The following is a 20,685-nucleotide window of genomic DNA, read 5'->3' as shown; positions in this document are numbered from 1 at the left end:
GTTTCTCATGAATACTAACAGCACCAGCGTGACTGATGGAATGGGGATTAATCAGATTGGGAGAAAAAAGAAGGTGACTGGATGGCAGAGGGGATTTGATCTGGATAGCAGGTCCTGCCTGGTGACTCTGAAATCACACACCACTGGTACATCCCCTCATCTCCTGGAGTATAATTTTTACCCCTATAACCTGACTCTAAAATTCATTAGACTTTTTCCTTTGGCAGTGACCATATAACTTATGATGAAGGGGACGCATTAATAATTATGCTAGAACAACAGAAATAAATTGGTACTGCTTGGGTAAAGCAGGAAGTAGGTCATCCTCATCTTACTGGCTAAATGTGGTGGACTCCCTTAGATGATTCAGAAGTCAAGCATGTAAATACTGGGGTTTTAAACAATCAATGTGTCCAGGATTTGAAGTAAAAATTTGTTCAATATTAATAGTCTTTAGGGAGTTATTTCAACTCATTTGTTTCAATTTTCTTATCTGCAAAATGGGAGAGTATAATAGTTCAGGACATGGGACATGGTAAGGATTCAGTGAGTGGTAGCTATAACAAAAGCAACAACAAATATACTCCTGTATATCTTCTCTTAAAAAAAAAAAAGCACAGGGGTATCTGGGTGGCATAGTCAGTTAGGCAGGCAACTCTTGATTTTGGCTCGTGATCTCAGGGTAGTGAGATCAAGCGCCAGGTTGGGCTCCACACTCAGAATGGAAGTCTGCTTAAGTTTCTCTCTCTGTCTGTCCCTCACACCCTCTCTCTCTCTCATAAATAAATCTTTTTTTTTTTAAGCACAAAAAAGCAAAACTATAGAGATAGTAAAAAGACCTATGGAGGCACCTGGGTGGCTCAGTCAGTTAAGCATCTGCCTTTGGCTCAGGTCATGATCCTGGAGTCCTGGGATTGAGCCCCGCATCGGGTTCCCTGCTCAGCAAGGAGTCTCCTTCTCCCTCTGCCTCTCCCCACTGCTGTGTTCTCTCTTTCACTCACTCACTCACTCATTCACTCACGCTCTCTCTCAAATAAATAAATGAAATCTTAGAAAAAAATACCTATAGTTATTAACGTTTGAGAGAGAGAGAGAATTGAATAGATGAAGCACAGAAGACATTTTAGGGTAATAAAACTCTTCTGTAAGATACTATAATGGTGTATATTATGCATTTGTCAAACCCCATAGACGTGCACAACTTAAAGAGTAAATGCTAATGCAGGTGAATTTTTAAAAATAATTTCAAGCATCCAGAGAGGGATGCCTGGTTGGCTCAGTGGTTGAGCATCTGCCTTCAGCCCAGGGCATGATCCTGGAGTCCCAGGATCAAGTCCCATATCGGGCTCCCTGCATGGAGCCTGCTTCTCCCTCTGCCTGTGTCTCTGCCTCTCTCTCTCTCTCTCTCTCTCTCTCTCATGAATAAATAAATAAAATCTTAAAAAAAAAAAAAGAAATAAGTGGATCCTGTAAAACTAAAAGCCACAGAAAGTGTACAGAAGTACTGCATTCTAGTTGATAAAGTTTCTCACAGGGATATGGGCCAACAATCCTGATACTGCTGCACATGTACGCTGGAGTTGAACAATTAGGTAAATGGATGGTGGATAGTAGGAGCCAAGTTTCTCACTGTTGGAGTGGGAATTTACAGATAAGCAAGGAGAGAAGGTTATAATGACTCATGTGCTAAATATAAACTCATGTTTAGTTTAATATAGATACAGATGGTTACATACAGAAATATTTAGATATGTGTTTACAAACAGGTTAGTATATACATATATATTTCTTTGTTCTGTTAGTTTTGAAGGCTTAAAAGAAATGACACCTCAGTAGCAATGAGCATACTTAGCATCCAGATCTTAGTTTATAATACCATTCTCCAATGGGAGGAATCAGGGTTTTTGAGGAACAGCTGATTCTAGGACCTGAGCAGGAAATATGCAAGATAAGCCTGCAGTATCATATAATGCCAGAAAGAAGGAGGTTCCGAAGATCAAGAAGAAGAAGACAAAAGGGCATACAACGATGGGGGTATGTCAAAGGAAAACAGGTGTTAACTAAAAGAGCTCCCGAAGGCCAAAGGTGGAACAATTTGAGCAACAAAATTAAGTAGTATTGGATTATAAGTTAAAATATGAAATAAATATCCATGAGTCCATACTGATATAAATAAATAACCGAATAATAAGTAGAAAAGACAAATCCTCACTCCAGAAAAATTCCAAATAACTTATGTAGATACTCTACCTTTAAGGAGGTTAACATAACTGCCATCCTTAGGTGTGGGTTGAGCATATTAATTCACTTCCTTCCAAAGAAGATAGAATGAAAAAGGGTAAATGAAAAGTAATTTTCCAGTGGAGAAACCTGACAAGCTCCTCTTCAGCCAGGTGGTCAAGGTCAGTACCAACAGTGATAAATCATATTCATGTCTGAGAGAAACTGCCGCGGCCCAGAGGAACCAAGGAGTCATGAGATAAATGCAATATGACATCCTGGATGGGGTCCTGGCATAGAAAAAAAATCAGGTAAAAACTAAAGAAATCTGAATAAATTATAAGCTTTAGTTACTAATAATATATCAATATTAGTTTATTAATCATAACAAATGTACCATATTTTTTATTTTTATTTTTTTTCACACGAGGGTTTATTTACAAGCTCCTGTACCATATTTTAAAAAAAGATTTCATTTATTCATGGGAGACACACACACACACAGAGGCAGAGACATAGTCAGAGGGAGAAGCAGACTCCTTGCAGGGACCCCAATGTGGGACTTGATCCCAGGACTCCAGGATCACGCCCTGGGGCTGAAGGCAGATGCTCAACCGCTGAGCCACCCAGGTGCCCCACAAATGTACCATATTAAAATAAAATGTTACTAACAGAGGAAACAGGGTAGGTGGGAGATAAAGAATTTTGTATTGTCTTAAAATTTTTCTATAAATGTAAAACTGTTTTAAGAAATAAAGTTTAGGACCCCTGGGTGGCTCAGCGGTTTGGTGCCTGCTTTTGGCCCTGGGCACCTACCTCTGGCCCTGGGTGTGGTGGTCCTGGAGTCCCTGGATCGAGTCCCACGTCGGGCTCCCTGCATGGAGACTGCTGCTCCCTCTGCCTGTGTCTCTGCCTCTCTCTCTCTCTCTGTCTCATGAATAAATAAATAAAATCTTAAAAAAAAAGAGAGAGAGAAAAGAAATAAAGTTTATTTTGGGGGCACCTGGGTGGCTCAGTGGATTAAACCTTGGACTCGTCGGGGTCGTGAATTCAAGCTCTGCCTTGCGCTCTATGGTGGGCATGGAGCCTACTTTGAAAAATTAAAATAAAAAAAAATAAGATTTTTTTTAATGACACAGGTTTTAAATACACATTTAGTTTCTTTAGACTTTAGAGTGTCAAAGCCATCATACAACATCCCTTGGAAATGTTATTTCTTCAATGGATTAAAATAAACATTCATTTATCCTACAGTTTTACTATTTGAATTCAGGCAGGAGTTAAACCAATTAAGAGTTGACTACCAATTACATAGGTCAGTATCTCATGAACTCAGCATCAAAAACTCAGCATCTTTAATTTGTATGGATTTGAAATACAAACAAGGAAAGATGACTGGTTCCTTGATGATTTTAAGTTAAATCAAAATACCTATAATGAAAGAAATCCACAGAGAGCAGATATCAACCCCATTGCCTGCATTTTTCATTGCCCCAAATTGTTTAGTACAGAATGACATGTATCGTTGCATAATTGGAACAGTTTTATTCGCCTTAAATAAGATACCAGCCAAAGATCATTCAGGCTGCAACTGACAGAGGCGTTACTACTAGTTCCTTCTAATTTAGAGAATTCCTTTTTTTTTTTTTTAATCGACTCTTGTTGCTACATTGAAGCTAGAGGGAGAGCGGGGTCGAAGCTCATTGGTGGTGTGCCTGGGCCGAGGGCAGGGCTCTATGCCAAGGGACCTACCCATTGGTGGGCTGCCGGGCAGCTTCGGGGTGGGGGCGCCGGGGATGGAGCTCGGAGCCCATTGGCTGCGTCGCCGGAGGATGGTGTAATGGACCGCCACGGCCCGTGCAGCCGGTTGCTACAGCAACGGAGGCTTGAAAGAGCCACTCAGATTTCGGCATTCGCCCCCAACTCCCCCTTCCGGAGGGGGCAGGGCGGCCTGGATTTGAGGGCCGGAGAAGGAGGCGTGGGGGCTGGGAGTTAAGGGGACAGGGCCTTCCTCCGACCAAAGCTACTTAGCAAAGAAGCATTGGAACTGGGTTCTAGGAGCCTGGCCTGCGTGCTCCCAGGGGGTGGGGGGCACCCAGGGGAACCCATCAGCCAAACAGAAAGCCATAAAGAAGAACGAGATAAATGACATAAAAGTCCATCCTCCCCTTATTTTTTCATTGGTGATACTTTGCATGTGAACGAGCACAAAGCCTGGCACAGAGTAGGAACTCAATATTTAATGGGAGGGAGGAAGGGAGGAAGAGAAATGGGAGACGGAGGGAGGATCCACGATGTGGGCAACGTGGCGTGAGACAAAGTGCCCGCCCTACTGGGCTGAAAGTCCACAAACAGATCCGGAGAACTAAAGGGGTATGACGGCCTTTGCAGGAGAGAGGGGTCGCCTGTGCGCTGGCACGAGGAGGGGGCGGCATGTGGGATCATGACTGGGTATTTGGAAGACCTGACTCTGCAGTGAGACTCCCTCGGTTCCCATCCCCATCCCCGCTGGCTCTGCTACTTGCCAGCTGCCAGGGCTTCAACGCTCCAGATCCAGTGTCTTTGTGTTTGGGGAGTAATAATACTTCATTGAGTTGGTGTCAGAACCGAGTTGAGATAATGCAAGTCAAGTTCTTAATACAATGCCTGAAACATCCTAAACGTGCAATCACGTGCAATCACCGGTAGCAGTTTTCATAATTGAAGAGGGGTGGGAATCGCCTGGGTGGAGAGAATGGGGCGCTTATGGTTACTGGGTAAAGAGAGAGGAGCTCTGTGGAAATCCTACAAAAGACACCACTTTGGATGTCATATAGAAAATCATGGGAGATGCTAGCTGGGGAGCCAACAAGAGAAAAGTAAGGAGGGTAGCTACTGTTTGCTGAGGACCTGGCACCCAGCCAAGCCCTTTGCATGAATTGCTTCATTTTTCTCACCATCCCTGATGAGGCAGTTATCATTAAGCTCATTTGGGGGGTGGGGGTGGGGTGGTGGGGGCGGGTAAGAAAACAGGCCCAGAGAGGTTATGTGATTTGTTTGAGCTAAGAAATGATACAACCAAACCTGGGCATTTATGGGCCCTGGGACAAGAATACAATTGGAGACCTATATGTCTCTAAATAGATGTTAGACATCCGTCTGATGTGCTGGATAAAATATGTTTCCTTCTCCATCTTGACGAATATACCCTCCAAAAAACCAGGAAAGCCAAGTTCGAATTAGAATTCCAGGACCCCTGGAATTCTGTGCCAGAATGTGTTGGCCCAAGAAGAGCTACTGGATCCTGCCTTCTGCTATCTCCCATCCCATCAGTGAGGGACCGAGCGTGCAGGAGTGGACAACCCAGCCCCCATATCCAAGCTGTGTCTTGCAAGCAGCTACTTTTGAGAACTAAACCTCAGAGCTATAAGGTGTGTATTAGGCAGTGTAGCTTATCCTCAGCTGAGATGAACCCATGGATGGGACCCACAAAGGCTTTGCAAAGGAGCTTAGGGATATTTTGGAAGGGAATTCTGGGGTCTTAGGAAATGTTCTAGAAAGGGAGGACACAAACTCTGGTGGGCAGTTCCTCTTGTACCTACAGAATCCTCACTCCAGCTCCTGGGGAGGCGTAATCAGGTCTCAGGGCACTGGCTACTCTTGCCAGTGATAAGGGAGTATTGAAGTCAAGCATTTGGAATCCAGGAACCTGGTGCTCTCTCCTGTGCCTCACTGTGGCAGGGGACATGCAGGCTGTTTCAGTGATAAGCCCTCAGAGAAATAGGGGAGGATGGGCCTGACTGCTCAGGCTAGAGGAAACCCTTATCAAAAGTGAGAACACTGAAGGAGAGAATTAGGTTTTTAAAGATGAAAGAATGTGTGCTAAGGGATATTTTGAGTATCATTAAAGAAGGACAAGTAGAGGGGTGCCTGAGTGGCTCAGTTGGTTAGCGTCTGCTCTGTTAGCGATTTCAGGGTGGTAATATTGATCCTGCCTAGAGCCTGGCGTCAGGCTCCATGCTCAACTGGGATCCTGCTTGATATTCTCTCTCTCACTCTCGCTCTGTCCCTTCTCCCTCCTGCCGCACACACTCTTTCTCTTCCTTTCTCTCTCAAATAAATAAATAAATAAATAAATAAATAAATAAATAAATAACTTTTCCCCCTTTATCTTAAGAGAGAGAGAGAGAGCGAGCGAGCGGGGTGGAGGAGGAGCAGAGAGAGAGAGAGGGGGACAAGCAGACTCCTCACTAAGCATGGACTCCAAGGTGGGGCTCGATTCCAGGACCCTAAGATCATAACCGGGGCTGAAACCAAGAGCCAGATTCTCAACTGACTGAGCCATCCAGATGCCCCAATAAATAAATCTTTTAAAAAAAGGACAAAAAAAAAAAAAAAAAAGGACAAGGGACACCTGGGTGGCTCAGCGGTTTAGCACCTGCCTTTGGTCCAGGGCATGATCCTGGAGTCCTGGGATGGAGTTCCACATTGGGCCCCCTGCATGGAGCCTGATTGTCCCTCTGCCTGTGTCTCTGCCTCTCTCTGTGTCTCTCATGAATAAATAAATCTTAAAAAAAAATAAAAATAAGAGGAAATGGGGAGCACCTGGATGGCTCAGTCAGTTGAGTATCTGTCTTCTGCTCAGGTCATGATCCCAGGGTCCTTGGATGGAGCGTCACATTGGGCTCCCTGTTCAGTGGGGAGTCTGCTTCTCCCTCTTTCTCTGCCTGCCACTCCCCCTGGGTGTGCATGCTCTGTCAAATAAATACGTAAAATCTTTATAAATAAATAAATAAATAAATAAATAAACAAACAGGAAATGGACTCCAGTCTCTGCAGAGTGTACACATTAATTCCATAATTTAAAAATAAAATATGTATATCAAATCATTACATTGTACACTTTAAATATCTTACAATTTTATTGTCAATTATAACTCAATTAAAAATAAAATTAAAATTATAAATTTTAATTTTTATTATTTTAAAAATATTTTATTTATATGAGAGAGAGAATGAGACAGAGAGAGAGCACATGCAGGGGTAAAGATTGAGGAAGAAGGAGAATCAGGCTCCCCTCTGAGCAGGGAGTCCAATGTGGGACTCAATGTGGGGCTGGATCTTAGGATCCTGAGATCATGACCTGAGCCATACCGGCACCCTAAATTTAGAATTTTTAAACAGTAACATACCATATCTTGCTTTGTTCACTTTATTTTCTTTTAAAGATTTATTTATTTATTTGAGAGAGAGAGAGAGAGAGAGAACAGGGGGAGGGGCAGAGGAAGAGGGAGAGGGTACTTAAGCAGACTACCCTGCTGAGGATGAAGCCCAAAGCAGGGTTTGATCACAGGACCCTGAGATCATGACCCCAGCAAAACTAAGAGCCAGATGCTCTTCGGCACCCTGCTTCATTCACTTTGAAATACATCTTATAGGGCAGCCCTGGTGGTGCAGCGGATAAGCACCGCCTGCAGCCCAGTATGTGATCCTGGAGACCCTGGATCGAGTCCCACGTGGGGCTCTCTGCATGGAGCCTGCTTCTCTCTCTGCCTGTGTCTCTGCCTCTCTCTCTCTCTCTCTGTGTATCTCTATGAATAAATAAATAAGATTTTTTTAAAAAAAGATACATCTTATAGAGCATTCTGTATTAATATATACAAAACTGTTCTTTTAAACAGCTACATAGTGTTCCTCTATTTAGATGTCCCATAGCTTATGTAAATAGTTACCTATTGATAATCAGGCTGTTTCCAGGCTTTATTACCCCTACTAATTCTTCAGCGAACATCCTGGTACACTGGTATTGAGCACAAGTTTAGCTATAGATTCATTTCCTATAAATGAATGCTGTGTTAAAGATTATGTGAATTTTGGGGTCGCCTGGGTGGCTCAGCGGGTGGGCGCGGGCATTCGGCTCAGGTCGTGATCCTGGGATCCGGAATCGAATCCCCTATCCGGCTGCCTGCGAGGAGCCTGCTTCTCCCTCTGCCTGTGTCTCCGCCTCTCTCTCTCTCTGTGTCTCTCATGAATAAATAAATAAATAAATCTTTATTTATTTATTTTTTAAAAGATTTATTTATTTATTCATGAGACACACACACAGAGAGAGAGAGAGAGGCGGAGACACAGGCAGAGGGAGAAGCAGGCTCCATGCTGGGAGCCTGACATGGGACTTGATTCTGGGTCTCCAGGAACATACCCTGGGCTGAAGGCGGCACTAAACCACTGAGCCATCCGGGCTGCCCTTTTTATTTATTTTTAAAAAGATTTTATTTATTTGAGAAAGAGAGAGAGAAAAAGAGAGAGAGAGAGAGAGAGAGAGCATGTGCGGGGCGGGGGTGGGGGGGGTGGGAGAAGCAGGCTCCCTGCTGAGCAGGGACTCTGATGTGGGGCTCCACCCCAGGACCCTGGGATCATGACCTGAGCCCAAGGCAGAGGCTCAACCAACTGAGTCACCCAGGTGCCCCATGTTTGTTTATTTATTTATTTATATATTTATTTATTTATTTAATAGCATTCGTTCTTTTTTTTTTTAATTTTTATTTATTTATTTATGATAGTCACACAGAGAGAGAGAGAGGCAGAGACACAGGCAGAGGGAGAAGCAGGCTCCATGCAGGGAGCCTGATGTGCGATTCGATCCCGGGTCTCCAGGATCGCACCCTGGGCCAAAGGCAGGCGCCAAACCGCTGCGCCACCCAGGGATCCCCCCCATGTTTATTTATTTAAGGTGGGGGCAGAGGAAGAGTGAAAATCATGATTAGGCTCCATGCCCAGCTCAGAGCCTGACTTGGGGCTGGATCGATCCCACAACATCAAAATTATGACCCCTCCTGAAATCAAGAGTCAGACACTCACAAGACTGAGCCACCCAGGCTCTCCCCATGTTTTATTTTAAAGCTTTGTAAAGTTTGCATTCTCCTCCATGTTTTATCTCTGTTTATTTTCATGAAACTTGTCCTCCCCTAAATATTCTCTGTCGGGTTGACAATCCAGTAAGTAGCAGTAGTATGGATCCATTGCTTTGCACGTATCTGGTACACTCTCATGACACTCCACCCTAAACTTGGTATACTCTGAGGCCTGTTCACCCGTAGCTTCCTCTTGTACTGCTCCACCCTCCACCATACTGAACTCCTTCTGCTTATTTTTTGTTGGCCATACCTAGAGTTTACATGAACAGATGTAATGAGTCCTCTGGCTGAGAATGAAGTTCCAGAGGCGCCCACGAGCCTCTTGGCAAAAGGAGTTGGATGCTAGGCTGACTCCCTAGAGCAATAGGGAGCCCCTGAGAGAGTGTCAGAGTACTGGATTGGCATTTTAGGAAGGTTATTTGTTCCTTTGTTTGCCTACTGCTGCCATCACTATGCCTCTAAACGGCCCTCACCAGTGACCTCCACGTGACAGTCTAATGGGTACTCTTGAGTCCTGACTTTACTTAATATGTCTCAAGGCCAATTTTACTTGATCTCTTGCAGCACTCAATAATGCGGTTGTTAATACCTCTGACTGGAACTTTCCTTCCTTGGTTTCTGTGTCTCTACACTCTTCTTTCCCTTCTCCCTTCTGGCTTTCCTTTATTAGTGTGTTACCCTATCCTTTTCCATCAGGGAAAACTCACATGTCAGAGCTGCTTAAGGTGTGATCCAAATTGCTATACTTTCTCCCCTATGCTTTCTCTCATGATCCGTTAAGAGACTGTAAAAATCAATTTAATGGGTCATGTGTTTATAAAATAATGAAGCAATAGAATGAACAATGTCAGGGCACACCACCCACAGGGTTAATATTATTTCTTTATATACATATAAACTTGTTTATTTTTTTAAAGATTTTATTTGAGAGAGAGCTAGCAAGCACAAGTGAGGTGAGGAGCAGAAGGAGAAGCAGACTCCCCGCTGAGCAGGGAGCCTGATGCCAGGCTCAATCCTGGGACTTCGGGATCCTGACCTGAGCTGAAGGCAGATGCTTAACCAACAGAGCCACCCATGTGCCCCTAAAATTGCTTCCTCATACATAAGTACATATGTCCATATGTCTGATGGCCACAATCTAAAATCTTTTTTTTTAAATATTTTTTTATTTATTTTTTCATGAGAGACACACAGAGAGAGGCAGAGACACAGGCAGAGGGAGAAGCAGGCTCTTTGTGGGGAGCCCAATGTGGAAAGGAGTGACTTGGGACTCATGGCCTCAGCTGAAAGCAGAGTTTAACCACTGAGTCACCCAGGCGTCCCTAAAATGTCTGTCTTATTGTGTGTGGGATGTGGTTAAAGAGTTTGAAGGCCACTGCTGTAGGACTCTTGTTTATTTCTCTAGCCCAGAAGTTTCCTTAGGATTTCAGACTTGTGTTAAACTACCTGTTCTATACCTTCTCTTAGACATTTTGTGTCCCAAATCTGACTCAAGACTTTCATCTCAAACTTGGATTTTCTCCTCTGTTCCGAATCTTGGGAAATGGACCCACCATCTTTTTTTTTTTTAAGATTTTATTTATTTATTCATGAGAGACACAGGCAGAGGGAGAAGCAGGCTCCATGCAGGGAGCCCAAAGTGGGACTTGATCCTAGCACTCTGGGATCACACCCTGAGCCAAAGAAAGGTAGATGCCCAACTGCTGAGCCACCCAGGCATCCCAGGATGTAGAGATTAAATAAATTAAACTTAAAAAAAAAAAAAAGTCGCAGGCTCTACTGACTGAGCCAGCCAAGTGCGCTGATTCCCACTGTTTTTGTGCCTTCTGGTGCTACACATGCTGGAAAGTTCAAACACTTCCTGACTCCCTTGCACCTCAAGCTCCAGCAAGTAGATATACTTGGCATGAGGTCTGAAGGTGGAAGTAAGGCAAGAGTCAAATAGTTTCAGCTGTTTCTGCTCATAAAGAAGGTTGTGGAGACACTAGTGTCATGTCTCTGGCTTCAAAAACATATTTCATTGTCCTGACAGAATTGGCAGTGGTCTTCTGATCCTGGCAGCCTGTCCTTGGATGGTAGGTTCAGTAGTGTGTTCTCAAACTCAACCTTTCCAGTGAAGGCTTCCTGGCTCCTTTCCATGAGAGGTAGCAGCTGCTTTAGTAGGTTAGTTCAGTTAGTTCTAGGAGTCATTCCTAATACCCTACCTAGGCCCCATTATTTTCTTCAATACCTAGAGTGGTTTGTTTCTAAACCTGGACTGAATACACTGGGCTTCATTTGGTTTCTAGAATGGGCCATGCCTCCTCTTGCAATAGGGTTGTTATACTTGTTATCCCTTTTGGCTAGGCTAATAACACCCTTGCCAACCACATCTCGTTTTTTTTTTTTTTAATATCTTATTTATTTATTCATAAGAGACACAGAGAGAGAGGCAGAGACACAGGCAAAGGGAGAAGCAGACTCCATGCAGGGAGCCCGATGTGGGACTTGATCTCAGGACTCTGGGATCCTGCCCTGAGCCAAAGGCAGATGCTCAACCACTGAGCCACCCAGGCATCCAATCAAGTCCATCTGTCAATTAACTCCTTACACAACTTACACTGATCTCAGTTAAGATGTTTTCTCTGGAAAGTTATCCTTCACCCTCAAGACCAGATCAGTCTCTGTTTCTTTTAGTGCTTGGTCATAGTTTGTAATTATGTCTCCGTGTGCCTTTAGAATTTGAGTCCCAGGGACCTTGACTATGTTGCTGTATTCCATTGGCTAGAAAGAGTTGGTGTTTATACATGCTAAGTAAGTGGATGGAATGGAGGTGGCTAGACTGGAGGGGGTCAGGACAAAGACCTCTTAAGTAACACTGACAGGCCCAGGGTTGCCTCTTCACGGCCTTTTCCCAAGCATATCTTTCTGTGAGTCTGCAGCCACCCTGAACCCTGTGTGCTCTGGCCTCTGGGCCTTTGCACAGGCTGTTTGTGATGTGGTCAGCTCTGCCCTCTTCACCTGGCTTATTCATCTTGTAGGCTTCGGTCAGGACATCCTCTCTTCCAGGAGACCCGTACTTCAGACAATATATACTCAGCATATTTTTTCAGAATATTTAAAAATACCTCACATTATTTTAAAAACTGCTTATTATCTATCTGTATCTCCCTCCGCAAGTAACTGTCTCATTGCTGTGTGCAAAGTGCCTGGCAGGAGGGCTTGGCTCTAATGGCCCCAGCTCTCTGTTGAAAGCCGGATTAGGGCGTCAGCTAGTCAGCCAGCCAGCCTCAGTCTGGGGATCTCTGCACAATCCCTAGGAGCCCATGAACAGTGAAAGATTGTAATTTGGGGGTTGCTAGATCAGGAGAGGAAGCTGGGGGAGGTTTGTTCCGTTCCGGGCCAGGGCTCCGTCCCCAGACCGCCAGGCAGGAGGCCCTGGAGCAGATCCTGTGGGGGATGGGCAGGGAACTAGTTTCTTCCTCCGCTCCCGGCAGGAGAGTTGAGGGGTGGGGGAGGGCAGAGAGAGGGAAGATTCCTTCCAAGGAGGCTCCTTGGCACAGGGCCCGCTTGGAGGGAAGGCGGGTATGATGAATGCAGGCTTTCTCCCAGCCTCCCGCTCCAGGAAGGAGGGAAACCCAAGGCAGAGAAGGAGAGACGAGGGGGAGGGATGGAGGAGGGAAGGGTCTGTATGCTTTGGGAGACAGAAAAGAGGGGCTGAACTGGTGTGGACAGGCAGGGCTCCTAAGAGCCCACCAGGCCTCAACACCACCTTATCAACTCTGGAAATATCCTCAAATCACTGAGTTAGAGAATCAAGACATTGAGAACTTTAGTTCTTGGCATTGGATCACTTTAAGAGCTCAGAGCTGAAAATCCTTCAGTCAGTTGTGTCTGGGGTTTCCAGGGCTGGGTTGGAGGAGTCTGCACTCTGGGAAGTTTCCTGGACTTTCTCTTTCTCCCTTAATACCTGAAGAGATGGCATTTCTAAAAGCCTAGAAATAGTTTAATTCCAATTCATGGCACTCAGAGTAACTGTAAGATGATGAAGCTAACATCTTACTTCTGCCTTCCCCATTTTAATCTCCTGAGGCCAGAATCCATCTCTCTCAAGTTAGTACCATTCAGAACTGTGGCCTCAAACCTGGCTGCGGTTCGGAATTGCTTGGGGCTGCTTACTAAAACTATTTTCACTCACACCAGCAATTTTGATTCCTTGGAGCAAAGTTAAGGCTTAAAATTTGAGTTTTTGTAATATGCTGAGTGCAATGCATCCACAGGGTTTAGGAAACAATTCCAAGGGGCCTGGCACAACAAAGTAGGTGCTAAGTATAGCCAGCAGGGGTTGGAAATGTAGTTGCAGCGTAAACAAATGTGTAGAAGTATAGATTGAACTAGAGTCTGTGTACCTGAGGATCTTACACTTTGAAAGGAGATAGGGCAACAGTGTTAGCAATACAAAAGATAAATATTTATTCAGAACAAAACTTTTTAACAATCGATTTTACATTCTAAGCCACAAGGAAATAGCAAAACATAAAGCAAAGGAAAAACAAAGACTAAAAAGAAAAGCAGTGTACTGTCTCTTCTATTTTAACTTGGTAACACTTATTGACCCAATGCCCTCTTGCTTGACCTATTTTGCAAGCACATTTTAGAATTAACAGCTTACTTATGATTCCAGGTTAAAATCACCTTTCTCCTGCGAGTCAGGAAATTGCAGATGAGCTCCAGTTAGAGGCTTCTCTGGGGTTTCTAGCTATTGAGGCTAAGGTGCAAATGTAAACCTCTGGTAGGTCTCCTTATTCAGGAGCACTCCCATTTCTAAGTGGTGGCAATGAACGATGAAGGGTAAGGCCCCAAAGGACTTGGCACTTTAATCCAGATATGACACCCCAGGAAGCAATGAGTGCATCCTAGATTATGTTCCTTTGTCCCTTCCTTATCTCCCAAGTATTCAGAAGCCCTGCTAAATCCCTTTCTGCTTCTCCCTCCAGATGATTTCTTAGCATTCTTCTGGGCTCATCATTCAGGAGGGATCAGACCTTCTGGGCCCTCAAGTGTTGAGGAAAATGTTGTGAAGTGTGAGAGGTAGTGGAATGAGCACCGGGCTTGGGGTCAGGGAACTCTACTCTAGGCTAGCTCTGGCACCAGACAGCTATGTGATTTTGACCCAGTCATTTAACCTCTATGGGCCTGTTTCATCTGTTGGAAGTCCAAGGGATTGGTCTAAACCAATATTCAGTTCTTTTCCAGCAAGAAAATTCTAATTCCATGATTCTGTGAAAAATGGCTTCTGAGCCACTGAACAGCTGTCCCAAAGTCCATGCATTTTAATGCCATAAGAGAGGCCCTTGGCCACCATTCAGAGCTTATTGACTCAGATTACATACACTTCTAACAACACTGGTTTCACAAATTCTCAGACCACATAGAATAGAAGCAGCAAATTAAAAGGGGAGGGGAAGAGCTGCAAAAAGTAGACACCCTGACAGAAGCCACAGTCAACAATGTTCTCAATTCAACAAACACTGATGGAGTGCCTACTACGTAGTGGGCCCCGTACCCAGTGCTGGGCATAAAGATGAGCAAGGCAGCCCAATGGGTGAAAATCCCGGGAGAAGACAAGGCGTGGGGAGTAAAAAGTACAAAAAAATAAAAACAACCCCACACAAAACCACAAAAAAAACAAAAACCCAGATACAAAAACGAAAACAAAATTTTAAAAAGGGGGAGGCGACACTACAGTCCTCGGTAGTTACTGATGACAGAGTCACCAATTCAGAAAAGGCTGAAATGGAGTAAACTCGGTTTAAGAAGGCAGATAGAGAGAGAGAGAGAAAGATGTCTCTTGTAGATTTAAAAAGATCTCCTTCGAAAACGATAAAAAATGGTTTAAAAAAAAGTTTTGGCACTTAAGAGGGGTAAGCTGGCTCTGTGTTCACCCTGGCAGGCAGGCGGGTGTTCAGTGCCCAGCCACCCCAGTTAGCTGAGCTGCCACGGAATTGTGAACTGCTTTGGGACACTGGGCAAAGGCGTGTCCTCGCTTTCCACAGAGGTTACACACGATGCCCTTCCGGCAGTAAGGGCTCAGGTGCCCCTCCTCCCCGCACCTGAAGCACCTGTCCTGCGTGCAGCTGCCGCTCATGTGGGTCCGGGAACCACATTTAAAGCACGTCTTAGGCTGACCCTTGTACCAGCTGTAGCCCCTCTCGGCCCCCAGGAAGAAGGCCCCCGGCAGGTGCCTAACCCCGCCCTCCCCCTGGCGCAGCTCGATCTCACACTTGTACTCCCCGGTCCAGATCCCAAACCTGTCGGTCACTTTCACCGGCACGGCCAGCACATCGCAGTGGCGCTTGAGCCAGGTCACGATATCCTCCACGTCCACCGTCTCGTTCCGGAAGAGGATGAAGAGCGTCTTCAAGCTGGACTTGCTCCGCCCCAGCACCACAAAGTTCTCCCAGCAGTCCTCCTGCTCGCGCTTCTCCTCGTAGACGCGGAGAAACAGGGCCAGCTTTTCCGCCGAGCGGAAGCTCACGTCGAACTCGCGGCTGCCCGGGATCTGGATGACTGCGTAGATGTCGCTCGGGTCCATGCCGATGGAGCGCAGGATGAGCGCGCCTACTACGAAGTCCCGCGTGGGGCAGGCGCCCTCGTCTCCCTGGAAACAGATGCGCACGAGGAAGCGGCCCTTGCCCGGGCCCGCCGCGGGGCCCGCTGCCACTGCCTGCTCGTCCTGAGCGGGCCGCTCGGCCGCGTCCTCGGCCGCGCCAGGCCTGGCCGGGCCCGCCATGGCCGCCGCCTCGGCCTTCTTCCTCCGGCCCGCCTCGGCTGCACCCTTCTTTTTGCGGGGGTCCGCCGCCTCGCCGGCCGGGTCTCTCCGCCGACCCTTCGGGTCCCCGCGGCCGGCCGGGGGGAAGTCGCCGAGGCCCGGCGCCGCCAGGCCCGCGGGGCCGCCGAGCCCGCCGCCCACGCCGCTGCCGCCCTCCTCCTCCCGCCTCGGCGGCCGCGACTCGCGGAACTCGCCTTTCTTCTCGGCCAGGTTCTTCACCACCTGGGCCCAGCCCATCTTCTCGCGGCCGCCCTCGGCCTCCTCGCCGCGGGCCGCGGGCCGCGCGGGGGGCAGGAGCTGCGGCCGCCCCCGCTTCCTCTCCTCTTCCGCGCCGCCGCCGGTGGCCATTTTACCTCCTTCCCAGCATCCTCCACTCGCTCCCGCAGCCAAAGGGCGCCCATCCGCGCGCCCGCCCGCCCGGGGCTGTGGGGGGTTTGGGGTGTGTGTGTGTGTGTGTGTGTGTGTGGATTTTTTTTTTTTTTTTTTTTGAAATTCGACGCTCCTCTCCCCCGCCCAGCTGAAGGTATTTACCCGCGGCGCGCTGCGGCCGGCGCCGGCCCCGAGCCCCCGGGTAACGGCCGCGCCGCGCCTCCGCCGGCGCGCGCTCCGGCCCCACCTCCTGGGCGCTGAGGCGGGAGGCGCCGCCTGGAGCGCGTCCCTGTCCCTCGCGAGGGCTTGGCAGCCCCGGGCCGCGCTCTCGAGGATTCGCTCTTTCGCACGCGGTCCTCGATCTCATTCAGGCGGCTTTACGGACGGCCCTTCGGCCCCGAGGCGGCCCCGAGCTGGGGAGGAGCTCGCCCATTTTGTTTCCTTCTCACCGGGAACAAAACGAAACTAACCCCTCCTCCTCTCCGAGCGCACGGCCGTGCATTGTTTTTCCAACGTTGGTTATGGACATTTTAAAACCTAGAGAAAGTAGAATTTTACAGTGGACATTGTACCTTTAACTTTGGACTATTTTAACTTTCCATCATTAGAATTTTTACTATGCCTCATCCCACTACACTTATATCCATCAGTCCTTTTTTTTTTTTTTTTATTAGATACCTTTATAAGTATTACTGCATTATTTTTAAAAAAGACCTCCATCATACTCATGGCGACAATGGTAATATATTGAGCTCTTAGGTGCCCGGTACTGTTCTAAGCATAGTAGGACATTGCAAGATTTATGACATGGAATCTTCCAGAACCACGCTGTAATTTACACCCATTTTGCAGGAGGCAGGGGCTTGGAGACAGGGTTAAAACACTTGATCAGGTGGCAGACTTAAAATAGGCGACCTCATGTAGGTGACTTATATTTCTAAAACTGCCTTGCTTCTCACGTTGTGGGTTAAGGCTGTTTGCATCAGACTCTTCCAGAAAATGTGGTTAACACAAAGATGCTCGGGTAAAGTTGGCGCTGGACAGAATTCCTATTCCTCCTTCATCTGTCTGAACTGGTGCTTTGGAAGCGTTGATAAAGTCTAGCTGTTTGAGGGGATGTGTTTAACAATATCCTTTGTTAGCTTTGTTTTCTTTATGCAAGTCTGTGTGCATTTCAGGGTGCTTCAGTGACCATTGTGACTTTAGTGAAAGAAGAGGTGGACTGTGGAAACAGGAGGCCCTAGTGTGAATCTGACTGCTTTGAATCTCAGCCTTGTCACATGGGGCCAATGACCTCAGACATTGCTTCAGTTTGCTCATGTGTAACAAAGGGATATTAATGTCTACTCTCAGAGGACTAATGTTGGGGTTCAAGGAGAGAGCCTGTGTCAAAGTGCTTGGTCTGCAGTGGGTTCCCAGGAAAGATTATGTTTCCTTCTGTTGGTGTTGGATTCTTTCTTGTTTCTCTGACACTTCTAGTTTTGATTAGCATTATAGAGTCCCTGTCAGTTCTTGTCTTAACGACCTTTCGACCTTTCTCTTCACCCTAATTCCACATATTTGCCTCAGGGAAGCCAACATCCCCAAGTCTTGTGCCATTTGGACCTTGCAGTTCTCTCACACTATAACCTCTGGTGTGCTTTCTTCCATCCTTTCTCTGCCACTTATTCCCATGATCCTGCTCAGATCACTACCAGAAGCATCAAACTCTTAAGAGTCACACGATCCACTCTTTTCTTCTTTCTGCTTGGCAGCTCACTGGGAAGATATTTACAAAACTAACAGAACCCATGTAATTTAAAATACCTCTTCTATATCTCTTACCCTATCCTCCCACCCGAGCAACTATCATACACATATCTACAGGATGAGGCATGTGCCTTAAAGAAGAACAATGTGCTGGGTGAGCTGGAGAGCAGTATTCTATTTGAAGGGGCAGTCACAAGTCAACTCCCGCTGATTGTTGCTCTCCATAAGTGAGAGCCTGCTATAGCTAGGTACTCCATATACTAAAGAGAAAACCGAACTCTATTTTATTTATGGGAAGCATTCTCCTTCCACAAGTCTGTCTCAGCTATATTTGGATCCTCTGTACAAAATTTAGAACCAATATACTAAGTTCCAGGAAACCACTTTTTGGGATTTCAATTGCAATTGCATTCAACTTGTACCAGAATTAGCCATTTTATAATATTAAATTGCTCCATCTATGACCTCACTGGATTTCTCATTTATTTAAGTCTTATTTTTATAAATTGCAATAACATTTTATAGTTCCTTCATAAAGGCCTTGCATAATTAAAAAATTATTGTAAGGTATGATACTTGATTGCTCTTATAAATATATTTAGAATATTTGTTATTGGCATTTAAAGGGAATACAGTTGAATTTTGTGTAATAGCAACAGTGCTGACATCTTAAAATTTTTCAGTGGTTTTTAGAATCACTGTGCTTTTTTAAAAAAATTATTTTTATTTATTTGAGAGAGAGAATGAGTGGTGGGGAGCGGTTGGAAGGGGCTGAGGGAGAGAATCACACTCCCTGCTGAGCAAGAAGCCTGCTACTTGCTCAGGGCTCCATCACAGGACCTGGAGTTCATGACCTGAGTCAAAGGCAGATGCTTAACCCATCCCTCAGTTTGTTTTTCTATGATGATAGTCACATTGTCTGAATAATGAAGGTTTCGCTCTTCTGTTCAGATCTTATACTTTTTCTTATCTTACTACACTAGCCAAAAACTGTCATATAACCAACATATATTAGGCATTTTTGTTTTATTTCTGACTACAAAGAGATCTGTATTTTGAAAATATTTGATCTGTGGATTGGGTTCTAGGTCCATCTGGAACTTTACTAATAACATCTTGTATTGTAAGATTTTGTTGCTATGTGTATAGCCATTCCTTCCACCAATTCCATTTTTCTCAGCTCAAATTTTGCAGGTCCAAGATTTCTGTGTTCCTTTTTGGTTATTTTTGGCTTTATTTCTTGTTGATTATCACTGCCAGCAATTTTCCCTATGAGTTGGATAAAAGACTGAACATTTTAATTTATTTTTCAGTGACTTTTTTTTAAAGAGTGAGTTTTCTGACCTTTTTTTTTTTTTTAAGATTTTATTTATTTGATAGAGCACAAGCAGGTGGAACAGTAGGCAGAGGCAGAGGGAGAAGCAGACCCCCTGAGCAGGGAGTCTGATTTGGGGCTCAATCCCAGGACCCTGGGATCGTGACCAGAACCAAAGACAGACGCTTGACGGACTTAGCTACCCAGGTGCCCCTTCAGTGAATTTCTTTAAAAACTGTCAGCCATTCTCCTTAACAGTGTTCTAGCAGTCAGACTGGCCTATTGTGGAGATCACAGAACCAGGGGCCAGGCAGGTAACCTCTGAGCAAATCAGTCCAGATGGGTACCAAGGCCATCTACAAAGGGGAGGCACAACTCATTTCTGGCAAATTACTGCCATAGAAGGATATCAGAATTGGTCAATTTGGCACCTTAGTCTAGATTTTATTTATTTATTTTTTAAAAGATTTTATTTATTCATGGGAGACAGAGAGAGAGAGAGAGAGAGAGGCAGAGGCAGAGACGCAGGCAGAGGGAGAAGCAGGCTCCATGCTGGGAGCCCGATGTGGGACTCCATCCCGGGACTTCAGGATCACACCCTGGGCGGAAGGCGGCACTACACAGCTGAGCCATCCAGGGATCCCCTTAGTCTAGGTTTTAAATGACAGTCTTCTGGAATTGAAATTTTTTTGTTAAAATATTTTATTTATCTATTTGAGAGTGTGCGAGAGCAAGCGAGTAGGGGGAGGGACACTGGGGGACAGAAAGGAACAGGCAGGCTCTGGGCTGAATTCAGAGCCCAACACAGGGCTCTGTCTCATGACCCTGAGGTCATGACCTAAGCTGAAACCAAGAGTCAGATGCTCAACTTACTGAGCCACCCAGGCACCCCAGATTTGGACTTTTTAAAAAAAAGCTCATTAGGAAACTCTGGAGGAGGCATGATTTGAGATGGACCTTGAAAGAAGTAGGTTTTGGAGAGCAAGAGAGGAAAAAATCTGTGGGCCACATTTTGGTAGGCAGGTCTCTCTGTCCTGCAAGGTTGTAGTGTGGGTGTGAGAGGAAAGGAAGGTGTGTGTATGTGTGGGTGGTGGTCGTAAGTGGTATGATTCCAGATGTACTTTGAAAGTATTGCTGACAGACTTGATGTGGGATGAGAGGTGAATCAAAAGATGAATCAAGGGTGACTCCAGGAAGAGGGCTGCCATTTTGAGTTGGAGGAAGAGTTGCATGTTAGACTTGCCTATTAAGGGATACCTGGGTGGCTTAGTGGTTGGGTGTCTGCTTTCAGCTCAGGTTGTGATTCCAGGGTCCTGGGATCGAGT

The 20,685-nt window shown here is 45.9% G+C and overlaps 1 protein-coding gene across 4 annotated transcripts; it reads right to left on the bottom strand.

Moving 5' to 3' along the window:
- Positions 1-1,447: 1,447 nt before the first annotated feature.
- ZCCHC3 (zinc finger CCHC-type containing 3) lies at positions 1,448-17,363 on the bottom strand. Of its 4 annotated transcripts, XM_041733263.1 has the most exons (3): positions 15,407-17,363; positions 3,037-3,173; positions 2,323-2,510 (listed from the first exon to the last, which is right to left on the bottom strand). In XM_041733263.1, exons 1-3 carry the CDS (start codon positions 16,273-16,275, stop codon positions 2,473-2,475), a joined length of 1,044 nt encoding a protein of 347 aa, XP_041589197.1. In that variant the 5' UTR covers positions 16,276-17,363; the 3' UTR covers positions 2,323-2,472. The 4 variants fall into 4 exon arrangements, with proteins under 4 accessions (XP_041589195.1, XP_041589197.1, XP_041589196.1 ...); XM_041733261.1 differs by lacking the exon at positions 3,037-3,173 and having other exon boundaries at positions 1,448-2,510; XM_041733262.1 differs by lacking the exon at positions 2,323-2,510 and having other exon boundaries at positions 2,884-3,173.
- Positions 17,364-20,685: the final 3,322 nt, after the last annotated feature.

Source organism: Vulpes lagopus, chromosome 18, assembly GCF_018345385.1.
Source record: "Vulpes lagopus strain Blue_001 chromosome 18, ASM1834538v1, whole genome shotgun sequence".
NCBI lineage: Eukaryota > Metazoa > Chordata > Mammalia > Carnivora > Canidae > Vulpes > Vulpes lagopus.
Note: the sequence above shows the minus strand (reverse complement) of the source record. Positions and strands in the feature narration are given on the sequence as shown.